The sequence below is a fragment of the Phalacrocorax aristotelis genome, chromosome 4, assembly GCF_949628215.1.
Source record: "Phalacrocorax aristotelis chromosome 4, bGulAri2.1, whole genome shotgun sequence".
Classification (NCBI taxonomy): Eukaryota; Metazoa; Chordata; class Aves; order Suliformes; family Phalacrocoracidae; genus Phalacrocorax; species Phalacrocorax aristotelis.
The window spans coordinates 63,957,264-63,976,756 of NC_134279.1; the positions used below are offsets into that span (position 1 = coordinate 63,957,264).

The following is a 19,493-nucleotide window of genomic DNA, read 5'->3' on the forward strand; positions in this document are numbered from 1 at the left end:
TCCAGTTACTTGGTACATGTGAAAAGAGGATCAGCTGGGCACCTATAGGATATAATGGAGACTTAACAGCTTTGTGAAATAGGTACTGTTTTCTCTATTTGGTAGCTAATAACAAAGATACTGCATCTTTTTTTTTTTCCAGGAGATGTTTTCCTATCTTTCAAGTGAGCTAAAGAAGCTGGCAGATACCCACAATGAGAGACTGTTAGACACACCGCATAATCCCATTTCTTTAGGTAATTGTTGTTTTTTATCTTTTAAAAAAAATCTAATATCTGTGCATTCATTATGCACTTTCACATACACTTCCTATATATTAAACATTGTTCACTACACTCCATTAAATTGTTCTTAGGCTGAAATGAAACCGTTGAACCTAATAAGGTAACCAACTATAAAAGTACAGTAATGACTTGAGCCCTTTTATTTTTTTACAAAATTGCTCCTGTCCAACATATTCATTTATGGTAATCAAGGCAGGCAGAAGATATTAGCATGTAGTAATACTTTTATAAATAAGTAGATTTTAAAATAAATTAGGGTATACTTATTTTACCCATCATCTTATAGTGTTATAGAAGAGCTTATGGAATTCCTACTCAAGATATTTCTTCTAACCAAAAATTCTGTTGAACACCGAAGTAATATTGCCTACCTGTGCAGAATCTCTGCCTTACTTTCGTTAGACTGTGTGTAATCTATGACAGCTTGTGGGGAAAATTAAAAATTATGAAACATAGTATGAAACATAGTATCTGTATTTCTTTTGTATCTAAATACAAATATTTCGCTAGATTTTTATTGTTGGAAAACAGCTCATCCTCTGTGGCTCTTGTTTGGAGAAAAAGAAGCTTTGTGGTAGTTTTAACCTGACCTTTTGTTATTTCAGCCATGTCACTGAAGAATCTAGATGAAAATAATGATGCTGCTGTTACCCAGCTTGGATCTATGCTTTTCACAAGACAAGTTTCTGGAGCAAGGTGAGGATGCTATGAATTTGAAAAATTTGCGGGGTTGTATTAGCATATATTTTATGAAATCCTACAATATTTGTTTTGTACCAATTGTCTCTTGATTACAGATTATAGTCCGACAATAACGAGTCAGAGAGTAATGCACCCTTCTTCATCACGGTTATCTACTAATAGTGCCTACCTGCCTGAGTTAGCAATGAGGCCCTCTTTGTTAGCTTTGGTAGGCTAAATAGATAATCTATGCCCATTTAATTTAGTGTCATTATTCCCTAGTACCCTTAGTTTCATTTAGTTTCCAGCTGTTGCCTGATCTTATAGTTAAGTTGTAAGCTACTTAAGGAAGATCTTTGCTTTGTTTATTGCAGCACAAATATGGTTGTGCTGGATGTCAGGGGAATAAGCTCTTAATACCCTACATAGCTTTTTGTCATATGGAGGAAAATCCTTCTTTCTGGAACTAATTATGTTTAAAAACAAAAAAAAAAAAATTAAAAATCTACAACCTGAGCCAGTCTGCATTGAATTTATTCTTAGAGACACTGGTATGTGGAAATGCAAGCCAAATAATTTTTAACGATTTTGGTTTAAACTTTTTAGAAGAGAATGATTTAAAAATTGTTTTGGCAGGATTCCTTAATCTGAATATTACTGCTGCCATGCTAACTTCTGTCATAGGCTTAATGTCATATTCTTGTAGCAGAGCTGAATGTTTCCACATCAGAAGGTATGCTTCATTAGCTTGGATTATTCCACTTCCTGCACAGATGAATGACAGTAAATCTGTATGTACTGTAGTTAGATGCTCGTTTTAATTTGCCTGTCCTAACCTTGGCTTGTCCTGCAATTTCAGCCATCTTTGGCTGAAATTATTCAAGACGTTCAATTTTTGAAAAATTAAAACTCTCCAATTCTTTGCCTGATACAGAGTTTTCAGTCAGCATTTCAAAGATTTTAAATGTTATGCTTGTGCTGAATGTCAGTGGTAGGAATAGCAACTCCCTACTTCACTAGTGTACAGGCTTTTGCATAGCCTGTGGTCTGAGCATTTGGACAGAGGAAGGATCCTCTAATCCTAGTGGCGTTTGTCTGAATGCAGTTTCTTTAATGAACTGCAGGGATTGTCTCTGTAGAGGCAGTAAATTCTTATCAATTGATTGGTGTTAACTGCTTGTGTAGGCTTTAACTATAGCCACAAGGCGAATTGTTCCTTTAACAAGTAAGGATGTGGATTAGGGTCTTGGTTTATCAGGGAATGGATATGTACTGAAAGTGCTGAGAAATAGGGTGTAATAGGTAGAGGCTCTTAGTATAAGGAAGAGGTAAAAGTGGCGGCAAAAAGTATCCACTGCAAGGATGGAATGAGTATGAAGTTATCATAGGATGGGGGAAAGGGAAGTGCAGTGGAGAGGAATGGATGGGAGGAACTCGGGGCCCAAGCCCTCTGAATCACTTGAACCTAGACATTTTGGACTGCAGTACGCTCTGCCAGGCAGATGTCCGTACCAAGGCTGCTGTCAGTACGGTGACCCGGGGAGCTCAGGGTCACCAGGTTGCCTAAGGACGGGTAAACAGTCCCGGGTCAGAGACAGAGTAGGTCAGATAGTTAGGGTTTGTTATGGAATAAGAAAGTTTGCTCCAGCTGTCTCTTATCCCCCCTCACTGGAAAGCTCATAAATACCAGTAATGAAGACCTTAATGATTCAGCTGAAGAGGGGAGGGGACATATGCATATGCACACAGACTCGAGGTAATTCAGGATCCACTACTACTGTCGCTCGTAGTGATGCTTGGGTACTGACTTGGAGAACGCCTGATCTAAGCCTGCTTACATTCGTTTAGAGTTAGCAGATACTACACTGTGTAAGAACTTGGGTAAATGTGTGCATCATAGGCTATCACGTAAAATATCCAAGGCATCTTTAACTGAATCACAGTTTTGTTTGTTTGTTTTAGGGTTGTTCCCTGTGGGTCTGTACAAACAGTGAATAACTACACTTTTAAAGGTTTTATGTCACATGCAAATGACTATCCCTGTGCTTACCTCAATGCTGCCTCAGCAATTGGAATTAAAAAGGAAGATGTCGATATATTCCTAAAAAGACTCGACAAGTGTTTGAAGACTTCTAGAAAAGAAGCAAAGAAAGAGAAAAGTGTAAATGAAATAAGTAATTCTAATACAGGCACAGAACAGCTTGAAGACTAGAAGATACAGATTTAGTAACACAGGAAGATACGCTTTTGTTTGAAGTATCTCAGGTTTGTTTTGGGTTAGCATTGTGAATCTGTGGGAGAGAAAATTTATTCCTGATCTGAAAGAAAAAAAAAAACAACAACAAACTTGGGTGAAATTGACCTTTAAAGAAAGTAGGTGATATTCCTTCCAGGGCAGAGGGTCGGACACAAGTTTTTTGCAGCACAAATATGCACATAATATCTGCCAAAATAAAGCTTTACATTCATAAAGACCTTGAGCTGGCCTTCCGTCTGTGAGTGACTATTTGGACCTGTGTTCAGCAAATCACAGAATGCTTATTCAAATATTCTTGATTAACAAGATTTTCTGTGACAGTGACTAAATTCCTTCCTAGGCATAGATCATGCAGCAAGAAATGTTTCACAGCTCTCAAAATATCGCTTGTTTCTCATCAGCATATGTGCCACTTCTCATTTCTTTTCAAAGGTTTATGTAAGTGTTGGGATAGCCGTTACTAAATACGGTGTTAAAACGGCATGAGGAAACGATAGAGTTGGAACAGGAATGTTTTCAGGTCTTTTCACCTCTCAAGAACTGCCTAGAACAAAGCAGCCCTCAGTGGCAAAGAACCACCTAGAATACCTCATAGCCTGTCAGTACTCTGCTGTTGGAAACATTTGCATAGTTCAGCAACCCAAAGGAATTTTAATAATGAAAGCGAGGCATTGTCAAGTGAGGCAGTAGTGGTTCGGTTTTGTTGGGGTTTGGTTGGTTGGGGGGGGGGGGGGGGGATGTTGGGTTTTTTTTTCCTTCCGTTTCATCTTTTCTTTGATAGGGTGATCAGGTCAGAGACCCACTGAAAAGGAGGAATGCCTTGTGGGATTAACGCAGAAGGTCCAAGAGCCAGTGAGACTTGAGGGTATTTTGGCATTTTTAGTCCATTTTTGTTAAAATTTATAGACTTCCATTTCTGCGGTGCCTTTTGCCATTGGCACTGTGGCTTCTGTGGCTGTCTGCAGTTGCTGATTTGAATTCATTAAGCAAACAATAGATTTAGAGTCTGTTCCTGAAACAAAGGTTCTGGATTGCCAGAGTAACAGTGCTGTAGATTGAAAAACTTTTAGTTAATTATTCTTGAATGCATTTACTACATTGTATGTAGCTTTTATGTCATTTACTGTTCAAAGTGAGCTTAATGTTCAAAGACATTTTCTTGGTCTGTAATGTAGTAATACTTGGGACACCAAAATTAATAAGTTCTAAATGTCAGGAAATATTCTAGCTACGGTGTTTGGTGGGATCTGAGACATATATCCTTCAGAGCTCTCTGTAAATTGCTTAATCAAAACAGTGGTGCTTTTGAAAGAATTGTATATGCTGTGTGTTCAAATGAATTGATACAAGAGGTGATGGTTAATATGTCCAAGTTAACAGTATGCTAATCATCACGAAGGTGCTCTCACTTAGCGAGGTCCATTATATCTTAAGCTTAAATTGAACTGCTGCTTCTACATGGCTATTGCTACAGTTACATGTTACATTGATTAAAGCTTGTGAAGGTATGGGTCCCCGGACTACAGTCACAGTTGTTATTTGCTGTACAAACACATCCTAGGAGAAATGTAATATGACTTGACCACTGAGTTCTTGTGGCTATGAGGATATGTAAAATTCTTTTCTGTCCCTCTCTTTTTTTTTTTTAAATCCTTTTTCTTTTATTATTGAGAGGATGCTATACCTCAGTTTTTCCAGTTGGTAAAGCTCTTCCACGAGCTTGGTAGCCAAAATTCTGCAGCTCACTGCCTCAGTATTCAGTGTATTGGAGCAGCCAGTGAAAACCACAAGGCCTTAAGTGACACCTTTCTTCCTGGTATTCAATATTGCTGCTCTGTGCCTGAATGAGTATAATTTATTGATGTAGATGGCTAGTCTCATAATGTGAACATTAGAACTATTGTTACGAGAGTTTAGGGAGGTGCATGGTAGCAGCTAAAATAAGCATTTGATGAATAATATCCTGAAACTGAATAAAGAAAACAGTAGTTACCTTCTCTGAGAGGAACAAACCTCTGCCTTTTATGCTCTCATAATAAATTGTCTGCTTGAAATAATTCACTCACTTCTACTATAGATTGAACCGCTTTCTCAGGTAGTGTTTTTCCGGTCTTCAAAATGTTTCACATTTGAAATCAAAGATGCAAATTTCAACAAAACTCTATAAACAAGTATCCAGGGAAGGAATTATGTGGTTTGTTCTGATTTTGACCTTTTAAACTGGTTGTTTTTTTTTTTTAATTAAGATAATGGCTTTAATTGAAAAAAAAAAAAAACAGCCCACCTACATTCTTAACTTGTGTGTCACTACCTCTCTTTGCAAATCTTAGTGATGGCACCTGAAGTGAGGAATTTAAAAATATTTTGAGAAATGCCCCCCATCATGTGTATAAACTCTTGAACTCAGTATTTGTGTTATGTTACTTGGGGAAGCTGGTGTTACCAGTTTTCAGTTTTGTTTGCTTTGCACCCTTAAATGTCTTCTCTTTGATATTACATTTTTAGAGACAGAAGCATTTTATAATGTCATTATAAATATAATGAAATTTTAAGTACTTCAAATAGCAATATACTTTGAAGTAAATGGAGAATAATTGGTTATTTAGGAGTTTCAGTAGATGAAAAATACTTTTTAAGGAAGAATATAAATCACTTATTCTCTCTTCACTAATATGCATAATGAAGTAGTGAAATAATACTGGAATATACACCCATGAGCAGAGTTTTCATTTCCTTTGTGTAACAGATATGGGAAGATTTCCTGGCTGTGGCAGGTTTCACCCACTAAAAGTAGTACTGTGAAAGATGGTAATAGCATGGGCGTAGGTTTGTCACACTATGCAGGGTAAAATAAATATATTAACAATATTTGCCTTCTATAAACATCTTGTACAGTAAAGTAAGAAGCTTCTTAAATAACTGTGCAGCCCTTTTTCTAATATCTACATAGGCACATGTCACTCAAGGCTTCCACATACCTCAAAAATCTCCAAAAGCCAACTTGCTGTCTCCAGCATCCACGTTACTAGTGAGAGACATCCAGGAAGGCTGCCTGGGCTTCAGAATGTACTTGGGATTCATACAGCAAGAATCCTAGCAGAAACACCAAGAACAGATGCCCATTTAGTAAGGCTATCTCACAGCTACTGTTTATGTAGCTACCTATCTCCATCATCATCTAGGTCACAGCCTGTGGTTCCCAGCCATGAAATAAGAATGGGCAAGCACTTGAAACATTCCAGAAGAGCTGAGGATTCAGAAAGAGAATTTTAGGAGGTTACCATTCTTGCTACCCAGTCTGCTGCTTTGCCAAAAGTTACTGCCCTGTAGCTGAGGTAGCAAAGCGATGTGTGTGCTTGGCAGCTACCACAATTCATACCGTGTATTAAGAAATACTGAAACTGGGGTGTGTTTGAGCACTGCAGGTATGAGAAGCAGTGGCTGTAGAGCTAGCATGTTTCCCATTCGCTTCTGCAGAACGTACGTTCTATGGATACTTGCTCACTGAAGAAGGTAACCTTTGGCAACAGGGCAGGGTACAAGGGTAGGCAGGGGCCCCTCAAATTGCAGTCTGAATTGCCAAAGTGACTTTCCTCCCTTATGGTGCCTGTAACTGTTCTGTGAGATGGTTTTCTTTCCCTCTGGTGTTACATCTTATGCTGTCTGGATCTCTGTAGGTGAAAGAAATGAAGGAGCAGATGGACTTGCCTTATAAAAATAGCACTGGGATAATATAGTGCAAGCAAACTGATACTGAATGACCCATCTCATAGGCCCACTCTTAAGTTTACTTCTTTTGTAGTATCTGAGATAATGAACAAAATGAAGGACCGTTTGAGCAATAATACTGCCTACTCACGCTTTGTTCATAACGACTGCCTAAGATACAAAGCAAATAAAATCTACCAGATGCAGCAAGTTCTCCTGAGCCTAAGAAAGCAAAATTGTAATGTTGCAAATGTAAATGCTGGCATTGCAGCTTAATACACATATAAACCGAGCAATCTGTATTGTGCGATCATCATTTTTTAAGAAAGGCTGGAGCCCAGAGACTAGCAAACGTTCTCATCTGCAGTGTCTCAGCAGTTCTCAGTCTTCAGCTGCTGTATAGATAATAATTCTAATTGAAGAATCATTACATGAATCCATATGTGAATGATGGGCTATAGCCGTTTGTTCGTGATGTTTTAAAAATTGAGTTGCTGGTTTCACTCTCTATAAGGGATCATTGGATTGCCTTTTTTCTTTTTTTTTTTTAAATGCAACATTTTAATCAACCTGGTTTATCAGGATTTGAAATTTGAAGGAAAAACAATTTCTGTAGCTGACAATTTTTTTAAACAATACCTATTTAAAGGCTTGAATTGGTTACAAAGTGACTCTCCGCAGAGAGAACCTTTGTTCTAATGTTTTTAATTCTGAAACCAGTGCTTGAAAAATTGTGCTCTATGTGCTCTGTAATAATTGGTTTTCATGTATTATACTTTTTTCCCCTCAAAGATAACAGCATACACTTCAGTGCAGTTTAATAATCCTTTTTTAAAATCGCAGTTAAAAAAGCATTTGCTCTGTCACTCATCAAGCATCTGTCGTATCAAAGAATTAGTCATATATTTATCTTGATGGATAAGCTTCAGTGTTCTGGACCAAGTTCAGTGTAACTGGACCAAGCTTTCAGCACTCCTTTGGTGATCCTAAAGTCAAGTTCATGATCTAATTAAGATCAGTTTGATAATTATATCTGCTGCTGAACAGGAGTCTTTCATCTTGCCACATTTCAACTAAATTCTTTAGTGTGGCATCAAAGCTGATCCAGTTCAGAAGCTGAATTGCTTTCTTAACGTGGATGGTGAAATTTAATTTGCCTTTAGGTCCTGGATTCAAACCCAGGCTGAGTCAGCTATAGCGAAATTATAACTGCTTTTTTTTTTTTTTAACCCAATATGAATAGAAAGAACACAGTAGTTTCCGCTGGGTGCTACCTTTCCTATTGTTCTCAAAGAGCTGCAGACTTCAGGCTCCCATCTTACACTTACTGCTGGTTGGGGGGGAAGTTGGTCTTGTACAAATAACATGACAGCAACAGAGGTGTGTGCCTTATTCATCTTTCTCTAGACATCCCAGGTAGGAACACACCAGTTCATCGGGAATTTGAGACAAACATGTAGAATTTCTACTGATCTGTTCTCTCCAAAAGCCGTTTCTCAGGCACATGTCTTGTGATTGAAGCGTACCTGAGGAGCACATGGCCAAAATACAGGGAAAAGGAACAAGGTCTCCCAACATTTTGGAAGGTCTCTAGATTGGTTATATGTGTTTGGCTTTTGCAGTGTATAAAGCTCATATTACTGTGTAAACTCTTGAAAAAGTGTTTGCAGCCATTCTCATCCCTCACCTGAACTGTTTCTGAACTGAATTCAGTGCAGTGACGCCTCCGCAGGCGCTGGGGCAGGGTGTGCTGCTCCAGCACCGCACCTGACGGAGCTCTGTAATGCAGCTGCAAGGTCTGGCTGCAGGAGGACAATTCGGTGCCCAAGCAGGGGAAAGCGTTCCCGCTTCGGTTTGATACGGAACTGCCAAGCAGATGTGACAAGTAGAACTAGTGTGCAGGCACAAATACTATTAAGCAGTTAGTTAATCCTATAAGTAGTCTATCTGGAGCCTGAGGAACTGCAGATGGAAATAGTGCTTAGTTTGGTCTGCAATATGTCAAACGACAAATGTAGCTATTGAGGAAAGAAGAATCTGTCAGCTCTAACTAAAGAGAAGCATCTTTAAAAGAATTCTGCAACATACTGTATAAACTCTTGATTAAATACAAGTTGTCTCACTAATCGTTTTCTTCTGGATCCCTCTGTAATGAGGCTAAAATGCAGATTCTGGCTTCTGATTTTATACAGTATCTTTTTCAATAGTGGTAGAGAAATTGCAAACGGCTTAGTGGGTGGAGGGGCTTGGGATACAGTTCAACATGCATTTTTTAAATGGAAGATAAGGAAAGTGTCTGGGAAGTTTATAAAAATAGAAACACCCTGAGATGCTTACTGTGCAGCTGAGGAGGTAGTGAGTCTGCAGCGGGATCTGAGTATACATAGTAAAGTCTTGACCTGCCGCACAGTATGAGCGGCAGAGAATACTGTCAAAATACAGCTCTCATTTCATTGCAGTGGTAGCCTGCCCTCTAACAGTATTAATTTCTAGTACTCTGTCTTCCCCTCACCCCACTGAGTATTTTGGGGTGTGTGTTTTCAGCACGCTGTGCTGTACTGGTGCATCAGAAGAAGGATGGGGAGGGGGAAGGATGCCTACCAGCACATTGCCATCCCCACTGATGCGGAACTTTATACACAAGAAGTCAACTGGAGCACGCAAAGGCAGCAGGTGCAAGTGCACATGCCGCTAGCTTTTTTGTTGAAGGGTTTATAATCAGTAATTGGATTTGAATATAAAAATGTTTTCTAATAATGATATAACTGATGCTTTTAAAACTCAAGCTCATATTCCATGCAGATGGCACCAACTGTGACACTCTGGTTTTCTCTTTGGTTTTGTTTCTAAAAGTTTCAGCTCAATGTTAAATCTGTGGAGCCAGGGCAGCTCTTCAGGTTTCAGAGAAGATGCACAGCGTGTTGATCTTCTAGCCGTAGATGGTGTGGTCAGACCCCACACAGTCCCTCTCCCCTCTCTGAAGGCATGCTTAGGGATTTCAGCCTCATTGCCTCCAAGGCCTTTGGAAGCAAGATGTTTCTCAATGCCTGTGTCTTCAGAAAGAACCTGTTGTGGCTGCTGGAGGTCTTTGTAGGCTGCATATACTCTTCACAGTGCCTTGTGGTGACTTCATGTGGTGGCTTCTGCATCCATGTGCTCTTTTACAGATCAAGTTTTTTGGTCTCGCACTGAGATGGGCAGGACAAGCGCTTCTTTATTGCTTGCACACCCTTATCAGTATTAAAAGTTGCGGTGAGTGGAACACTACTGCTGCCTTCAACAAGGCTGTATGGCATACGTGGATTTGTTAATGGAGTGGAGCAGGGCTAAGGGTGTTCCAGCTCCAGTATGAGCAGTAATGGCACGTCTTGTGCTCCGAATAATGAAATGCCATTGCACTGCCAAGTGCTGCGGGGGCTGCAGTGGCCCTTTGCAGGTGAAGCTAGGCAGAAGTGAATTGTGCAGCTGGCCTTGGGTTATTTGGTCTGCTGATCCAGAAGGTAGCTGTGTTTTCTCTTTTCTATATGCAATGGCTCTACAGTGGGCTCAGGAAGAAGAGGCAATAACAATGTATTTTTGTCATGGAAGCAAGTAGCTGTGACTCACAAGGCTCCTGGGGCACCATTTACCGGAGTTAAAAGATGCTGTTTTCATTTAGTCGCTATATAACTGCATTTCTGAGTCTCTGATCACTTCATTCTCGCCTAAGCCCCTCTTCCTGCATTTACAGGCCCTAATTTTCCCCTACCTTGCACTTTCAGTAGATTTTTATATCTGTGCAAGTGGTGGTAAAACTCAGCTCTTTTGATGTGAGAGAATTTAGCATATACGCTGCATTTACTTGGCACCAGCATAGAAGGCCCTAGCAGGGGCAAGGCAGCGGGGAATCAAGCCAGTTGTTTACATCTTCCTCCAAAGGACTGGTAGGTCAAACATCCTTCTCCTTGTCCACAATACTCTGCCATTAACAGCTGTTAGTCAGTGTTAGCGCATCATATTTTTTTCCCCTCGAGGCTGAGCACATTATCTCTACAACACTCCAGCACCTTGCTGGGAACATACCACAGTTCTGTTTTCAGTGTGTTTTGTTAATGCTAGTGACCTTGGTGGTGTGACCACAACACCTGCTTTACCTGATAAGATCATTAATTTTTTTTCTCTGCAGCCTTTGTGTTGAGCATAAGCAGATCTTCATTTGTACCTGGAAAACATTGCCCGAACATCAGCTTACTGGAGCACTGACCTGTAACTCCTGGTATTTTTTAAGGCGTTAAATAGGCAATTAGAAGAAATCACTTCAATAAAAGTGGAATGAACACAAGCTCCTCGTTAGCTGCAATGGAGCAAGACGGTATTGGAATCAATTGCGCAGCTTTTCAGCTGTCACTCTGCTGCAGCAGCAGCTGTCTGTCAGTCGAGGTGACAGCAGAGAGCTGATCTATACTCTTCTCTGAGCTACAGAGATAAGCTGCACACGCACAATGAACGTGTTCCTAAAATAAACACATTGGAAAGAGCAGGGTATTTTTTTAATGATAAATCTTCTCGCCTTGCTAACAGTTTCTCCTCCCTCCTCCTTTGTTAGTTTACCGGCTTGCTGTCACCCCCTGCCTTTTTTCTTACAGCGGCTGCGTGTTCTCCGTCTGCCTTTTACCTTACGGGTTTGTTTTTCTGCATGCTGCTGCTTTGTGTTTCTGTGGCTGCACCCACCTTCTGCATCCCACCGTTGATCGAGGTGGGGTCCGTCCGTGGAGGAGACGCAGGCGGTGCTGCCTCTCAGGCCAGCGTGACCGTGGCTGGCACTGCCGTGGCTGCAGCTGGTGGCCATAAAGTGCTGATCAGGATTGATGGGAAAGGTTTAGATGGATGTGAAATCAGGTGTGGAGTAGAAGAGCTAAGCTAGCCCTAATTCAAACCTTAGCCCCGTCCTTTGTGCAGGCAGGACTCCGGGGGGGTTTATATTTACTTTTGTGTCTTTATGGATCAGGCATTAATTTATTAAATGATAAGGTGGTTTCAGCTTCCCCCTCCCCATTTGTTTGCTGCAGTTTTGTTGTTCCACCACAGCAGTGCTGGTATTATTTGCATTTACGGGGCAGTCCTGAAGCTCTTCTCTCTCTTCCTCACCACTATGTTAGAGAAACAGATTTCCTCTGCAGAAATCCTGTGCTATGGGACTTGCTGTGTGGCCCCATGCACAAGTATATCCTGGTCGTATCTTCTGTGTGACAGGGCTGTTCAGGCTGCTCAGCTCTCCAGTCAGGCTGGGGTTGAGGTTGCTCTTGTTTTTCTGCTTTACTCTACAGTAACAGGCATTTCTATTTAGGAGCCTGTGAGTCTTGGGTGACCTCATTTCCTCAATAAAACACAGCAGTGTAAGAATTGTGTCGTGAAAGTGCAGGGGAATGATGGTGGCTCAGAAAATTGGTTGTCACTGGTCCAGACTAAGAGGGCATATGTCACGAGGGACTTGCTTCCAGGCCTTCTAAAAAGACCAGTAGAAACTAGCAGCTGGCGTAAAAATGGGAAAAGCTGATCTGGGAGAAACCTTTACACATACAAAAAAAAAAAAAAGCCCTAAATCTTTTCATGTAAAAATTCCGTTTCAATTTTTGTTTTACAATCTTGGTTGTATAACACTTGTTCATATTTTTTAGTTTTGCCTGGGGTCTACAAACCCTGGAAATCATGGATTTCTCCAACATTATGTGAGATGGAGCTAAATAAGTATCCCTGCCATTTTATAAGTAAGAAGGTAAAGACAGAAGGATCGCCTCTGAATGTAGCTGTGCTGGTTAATGCTGGTCATGCCTTTTGGTTCCATCTCAGAGAGCCCAAAGTTTGATGCCCAAGACAGGTAGCTCAGGACATGTGCTGTCCCTGTCCTTGCGTGTCTCTCTTTAAGGTGCAGGCCCTTCAACTCTTCCATTTTTAACTGTTTTCTACTTAAACAAGGACAAATACATTTTCACCTGAATAAGGTTTGCTATAGGATTCACAAGACCAAATACCACATTATGGCATATACGGTGGTAAAATCAGCAGCTCCCATTTTCCAGGCTGGTGGCTTTGACTAGCTGACTCCTTTGATAATTTCAAAGGGCTTAAGATAAAAGGAGCTTAGAAAATGCAAAGACCTCTGATTTCCTTCCAGAGGTACAGTGGAGGAGCAGGGAAGTGACACTGAGCCATCACCGTTTCTGTAGCTCTCAGTTCACTGAATATGCACTGCCAGAAAACGCTAGTTTTCAGGCCTGTCAACAGATATTTTTCTTAAGTATTTGAAGTACCTCAGCAATGATAGTTACATAGCCCCTTGCACACTGCCAATCCTACCTTTGAAGTCTGTGGTTTTAGGAAAGTTTAATACAGCTTGCTTAAAGTTAAGCCAATAACTTATCCACGTGCAATTGAAGTCTGGTCATATTATAAAACTTTTTTTTCCCCCCGAGCTGTTACTTGTAGCTTTCCAGAAAACAATGTGTCTAAAATAAGATTTTTGACAGCAAAAATTTCAGCACTATCAGTTAGTTGGAAACATTAATTTTCTTTCTGGTTCTATCTCAGAGCAGATCTTTTTCTTTGAATTTTAACAGACAGAGAGTGCAGAACGGCAGCAGCATACACTGCATCTATACAGAGAGATTTGGTTTGTTTTCCAATGAGGTTATAATTTCTGTCCAAACTTAGGGCATTGCTGAGCTCTGGTTTCAATTTTACTGCAAAGTCTCAACAATAAAATAAATAGAAGGCACACAAAAATACCTAAAATTAAAGGCAAAAAAATAACAAAACCAGTCATTTCTGAGATACATTTTTAAAAAAATCCTAATAGTTTAATTTAAACTATTTGTTTAGTAAAAAAAGTGGCATAAATCCTGACCACCTAAGCCACACTTAATCCATACCTACACAAAATTTCCCTTAAGATTTCACATTTTACATGAATGCTTTCAGTACACAAATACCTTTCCAGATCTTTGTGCAATCCTGATGTTTTTAATAGTTAATGAAAATAACGACTGCATTCAGAAATGTCAAACATTAAAGAAGCAATATCCACATGCCGTAGACAAAGGCATGAACCGTGCACTCTGCGTTTCAGGCCAGCTTGTGTTTGTAGGAGGGCTGGGACATCAGTAGGTTATTGATCGCTGCCACGCGGCTGGGCCAAGCACGAGCAGGTCCCAGCAGAATTGTTCGCTCTTGCCTGTGCCCTTTATTTAACTGATTGTTAAATGCAAGAAAGATAACTGAGGCGTGAGATAAAACAATGCCGTTTGGGAACGCCTTTGAACAAATCCAATTAGATGTTAATAGAGCTTGCAGGAGCGCGGCCTGATCCTGCCGGCTGTTGACAACCAGCAAATGAACTTCAGGGAAAGCTGAGGCTCTCGCTGGTACTTGGCATCAGCCTGGGCAACAACTGCAGCTTCTCCTGATGGACCTTAATCAAGTCTCTCCACACAAGCTTTTCCCACTAACCTGTCTGAACTGCAGACCAGTCTGATTCCTCTGAGTGGAGGTTTTTAGCTAACAGGCTAGCAATAAAAGGAAAAATTAAAAACCACCACCAAAGAACCCAACGAACAACAATTCCCCCCCCCCCCCAAAAAAAAAAAGGCAAACCAAATAAAAGAAGATGGGCACAGGGAATAAACAAATTAATGCATTTAAATTCTAGGCTTACTAGGGCAGCAACTGTATTGCCCCATGTCTGAGTCACATGTGCCACAGAAACTCCTTCATTGTTGGTAACCATTCAGTAACAATTCCTGTAACAATGACAAGCACTAACAAAAAGTCCCCAGAAAAACCCAAGAGGTCCTAGCTTATTTCTAAACAGCTCCTAAGAGCAGTGATGCTATGATGGATGGTGCCTTACTTAAAATCTCCTTTCCCCAAAAGTACAAGACTGCCAATAATTGTAAGCTTTACTCACAGAGGTCAGCAAATATAATAGGCAAATATGCAGAGCAAAATACATTTTGATTGATTAGATGGGCTTTGGAGAGAAGGCACCAAGGTCTATATTACAGATATTTATCTTGTAGTCTTTTCCACTCTGCTGCTTGTTAGTGCTTGTGGAGTTTATTGCATGTATTTTTAAATGCTAATAAGTGTGAGAGACATGGGAAAGGCTTTTCAGTGGATTTTCTCCTATTTTAATTGAAATGAGGTCAGATATAATGCTGGCCTGATCATATCTTGTTAAGCTCAAACCTATGTATTTTCCAAGTACTTAGGGCATTTTTGAGAATCAACCTAAAGTATGTCACAAGAAGTGCAACTAAGAATCCCATCTTTATAAATATTGCAAGTGCCCATTATAAAAACAAACATCATAGTAGTAATGCCTTTTGTCTTTTATCTGCATAAACGTACTTGGGAGTATGCCAGCATTTTCCCATCTAAAATGGTCACCAATAGGTGGTGCTAACTATTTCCAAATCCAATACAAGGTTCTTCCCATTTGTTCCTCAAGCAAGTTCTCCTGCCTGCCTCATCTTCCTGGCAGATCTTCCTCAATGCCTATTCGTGATAAATATGCAATTCCCAACAGATTAATCTCATCTTTTCATATTTGTTCTTTGCTGCTTTGACCTTTAGTTGCTCTTGCATGCAGGTCTTTGGGTTTTCCCTATGCTCGTTTGTTGCAGCCAACTGTCAAGCAGGAACTTCTGGGAATGTGATTCCAGCGCCCAGAGCTTTGGCTGCACTCCCAAAGAGCTTACCTTTGTCTTTGTTTAAAGTTCTTTGAACTTGGCTGTATTTTTCCATTCTTTCTGGAAATGGTTCTTAACATGGCTCCAAAATAAATAAATCATTTTCATTCAAACTCATCTTAAATACAACTTTTTTTTTAAATTCTGTATTTGAAAGCAAAAGGGAAAATGTGGAGAAAGAAAAAGGTCATATAAATATAAAAGAGTCAGTCAAATGGTGTAGAATAACTCTGGTGACTTCAGTCTTTTGTCTTAGGCAAGGATATTCTTTAAGCTCATTAATTCAGAACTCAAACTGATAGGTATTTTCTTTTTTTCAGTGACTGTCTGGTTCAGAGCAATATCCCATTACTCCAGCTAGCAGAAACTAGTGCTAATTCTTCCAGTGCAGATCATGACATTAGATTTGCATCAATGGGGAGAACCAGGCTCATCACAGTTCAGCTGTCAGCCTTGCAGATTACGTTGTCCTGAGTCTTGTGCAGGAGCTGAGAAGTGCCAGTGACTTCTGGACTAGAGAGGGACTGCATGAGCCAAGTCTTCACACCAGACATCAGCATACCTCCTTTTGTAGCTGTGATACTTGCATTTATAAGGGCTTTGCTAAGCCTCTTTTTTCTGGTGCTGTCTATATAAAGCAATAGACTCAACACTGAGGATATGCACTTCTGGGTTGCGTCTGTGAGCCTGGGTCTGGAGTGGGGCATAACCTGTAAGAGAAGGAAAGCTGCCATCTCCAGTGCCTCTGAGGTACAGTATGGCCAGTCCATGCCCCTCAGCTCCCTCTTGATTCCTGCTAGAGGGTGCATCTAGGCCAGAACACTTTCGGTAAGACTGCCTCCCTGGAGGTTTATTTTCTAACTGTTAGAAACAAAAAATGACATGGGTACCTCGAAGTGCGATGCTGCGCTCCCTAACCCCTTTGAATGACACCTGCTGCCCCCAGTGTGTTTATAAAGAAGTTGCCAGAAATCTTTTTAGCCTAAAAACATATTAACTCTGAGACCTATGATATGCCCAAAGGACCAGAGTGCCTCACTCAGAGGTGTGGGCAACCATGGGAACTCCCCGGCTGGGCCTCAGCTGGGGCACCTACACCACTCACTTGAAGAGCAGCGGCATCCTTGGAGCACTGACCCCTCCTTCCTGAGTCATCAGGCCACTGATCACCAACCTGTTTGTTCCTCCTGCTCAGTTTTATTAATGTTGAGGGAATTCCTCCCCCCCATCGGCACACCTGGAAAGATGAAGTACATCCCTCCTCTTCCTCCAGAGAAGACTCTAAGCCTCAGGCTAAGACTCTTCCCTTGAGGCTTAGAGAATCACCTGGGGCAAAACTGAGAAATAGATTTGTAATTTCCTTGAGGAATGGTGATTAGAACGCTGTTCAGGGAAGGTGGCACTTATAATATTTTAAAAGTAGTGGCTGGAACTGCATTTCATGAAGACCTTGATCCCATGGTATGTTAAGCTGCTCTGAGAAAACTAGTGGCTCAAGGCTTTCATGGGGACAGAGGCAATCTCCTTCTGCATCTCCTTTGAACTTAAGTATGCCTGATCAGGAGCCTTAAATCTTGGGCAGTTTTGGGCATGGACACCTTTTGGACTTAGGACCCACCAGAGTGAGGCAACAACCAAGCCATTCGAGAGGTGGCCACCTCACTACTAAAAACCACTTTCTGTAGGTGATGCCCAAATTCCCAGGCTGGGCAGCCTGCTTGACTTCAGACATAATCATTCTTCTCTGAAAGCTCAAGGCACAACAAGGTGTGCCTCAATTATTTAACCTAGCACCTCTACATCAGGTTTTCTTTTTTTTCCCCTCCAGCCTACCCTGAGTTAGCTGTTGCTACTGGTCTATCCTCCTGCCTTTTGGGAGGGAAGAGGCTTGTGCCCTTCCTCATGTGGCCTTCAAGGTTCATCTGATACTTTACTGAGGTTCCCATGTTCTGCACCTAGACCTTGTACAGAGAGATATTAGCTTACTTTCCCAGCCTGTCTTTTTTTCTTTAACTGAAAGGTGCAACTCCTGAACTGCAGCTTCTAATGTGTGTGCATTACTCTAGATGAGGTCTTGCTGACCCTGTAAGAGACTTCAAAATAAAAGAACTTTTTTTTTTTCATGGGTGTGATTTTTAAGTATTGAAATGTAGACAAGGATCCTAGCAAGGGAAATCTGAAATCTGATATGAGGAAAAGAGATGCTGTTTGGGTACACAAATTGGAAGCACTGATGTCCTTGCTACAGCTCTAGAGAAACCAGATCAGGTTAACCATGTGATCCAAAACATAATGGAGTGTCCGCGTTAATTTTAAAGACCTCAGTAAATCGGTAAGTGTCTTGAAGGATGAAACAGACATCCTAAGCTTGAATATTCGTCTTTGTCTCCAATAGGTTTTATACTAATCTAGCTGTGTTATAGGAGTTGGTGAAGCAACTGTCTTTCACTTAATATCAGCACCAGACACAGGACAAGACATACATAAATTCACTGAAGAAACAGAATCATCTGGGAAGAGGAACTTTTCTGATGCTTGACTGTAGATGCAAGGCAAGAGAAAAACGCAGAACTGAGCAGAAAGTCAGACCTACCCTAAATAAGCGTGACCCTAAGAAAAAGCCCAGAGGGGCAGGTTTGGAAATATGCTGTCTGGAAGAGACTTGGTAGAGGCACAGGAACTGTCTTTGTTTACTTAATCCCTCCAATGCCCGAAGGAACAGGGCTCAGAAATTCTATTAAAAACAGCATTACATCAATTTCTCCTAAGCAGAGTAATTTGCAAGGCCTCCACATTTTTGGCCAGAAAGAGACTTGGATTTGCTGTTTTGCAGCTGCTTTAGGATCAGGTTTTTAAACATTTTATAACTGCATCCTTTTCCCCCCAGTTTATTCCATTTTATCAGGCTTGTGTAGGGCTGCTAGATATTGTCACTCCTCTGCCAGGTTTGAAGATTTGCATGTTGCCATCCTGTTGAGCAAGAAACCTGTGCTGCAGGAATAAATTTTTTTAAAAATTTCTTTGCTTTACCTGCACAAAACAGATTCAAGAAAATACCTTGTCGAACTACACGCAACGAACACCACCACGTGCCCCCTGCTGCACAGCCTCCAGCCTCCAGTGGTGACCAAGCCTGCCTTTTGCTGTTTGTAAATCAGTGGCTTGTATTGACCACTACATGTTTAGTCACTTATTCACCTTCATACAGATTGAAAAGAATGAAGGTTAAAATAGAAATGTGCAAAAGATTACGTAGCACCATTAAATTTAATGTCTTTTCTACTAATAGATAAAACAATTTCTGTCTAAAATATTTTTGACTCAGTTGTAGACTATGGGAGCTAAAAAAGTCGTTTTTATGTTTCTCTGCTCTTTCCCACTTCAGATGCTTTCTTATATTCACTGTTTTATTTCTTTGCTTTGTATTAGATGGTTCCAACATTTTGTCGTCTTGTTCCTGTTTCTCAATGTTCCTAATAAAACCTCCAGCAATAAAAGAGCAATAAAAGATAAATTCACACTCACTTCTGGTGGGGTTTTATCATATATTTTTCATCCATTCCCAAATCCCCACCCCCAAAATGCACAAATAGGAAGTGATGATTTAAGTTTAGGGATCATAGCAGAGGGCACAGGTGATGATATCTCCCAACCTTTACTCACATGATTAGTCAAATGGGAATAATACTTGGAATTAGCTGCATAGGTCCTTATTTTGTAAGCTTCCTGCAAAAATTGTTATATATTCTATGACTTTACCATGGAATGACTAAACAACTGTATTTTTGCTCCAGTCATAAGTGTTATCGCATAGGCTTAACACCACTCATAAAACTA

General features: G+C 40.6%; 1 protein-coding gene across 3 annotated transcripts in view; it reads left to right on the forward strand.

Annotated features, from left to right (window-relative positions):
• SEPSECS (Sep (O-phosphoserine) tRNA:Sec (selenocysteine) tRNA synthase) overlaps window positions 1–19,180 on the forward strand; it is a 40,148-nt gene extending 20,968 nt beyond the window's left edge. For 2 of the 3 annotated variants that reach the window (XM_075091744.1, XM_075091743.1), the window contains exons 9-11: window positions 143–236; window positions 890–980; window positions 2,928–3,445. In XM_075091744.1, the coding sequence (XP_074947845.1) occupies window positions 143–236; window positions 890–980; window positions 2,928–3,177 (435 nt within the window). In that variant the 3' untranslated portion in view covers window positions 3,178–3,445. Of the gene's footprint in view, window positions 1–142; window positions 237–889; window positions 981–2,927; window positions 3,446–18,051 lie in introns of those variants that run through there. The other variant, XM_075091745.1, reaches the window with a different exon arrangement.
• The last annotated feature ends 313 nt before the right edge of the window (window positions 19,181–19,493 follow it).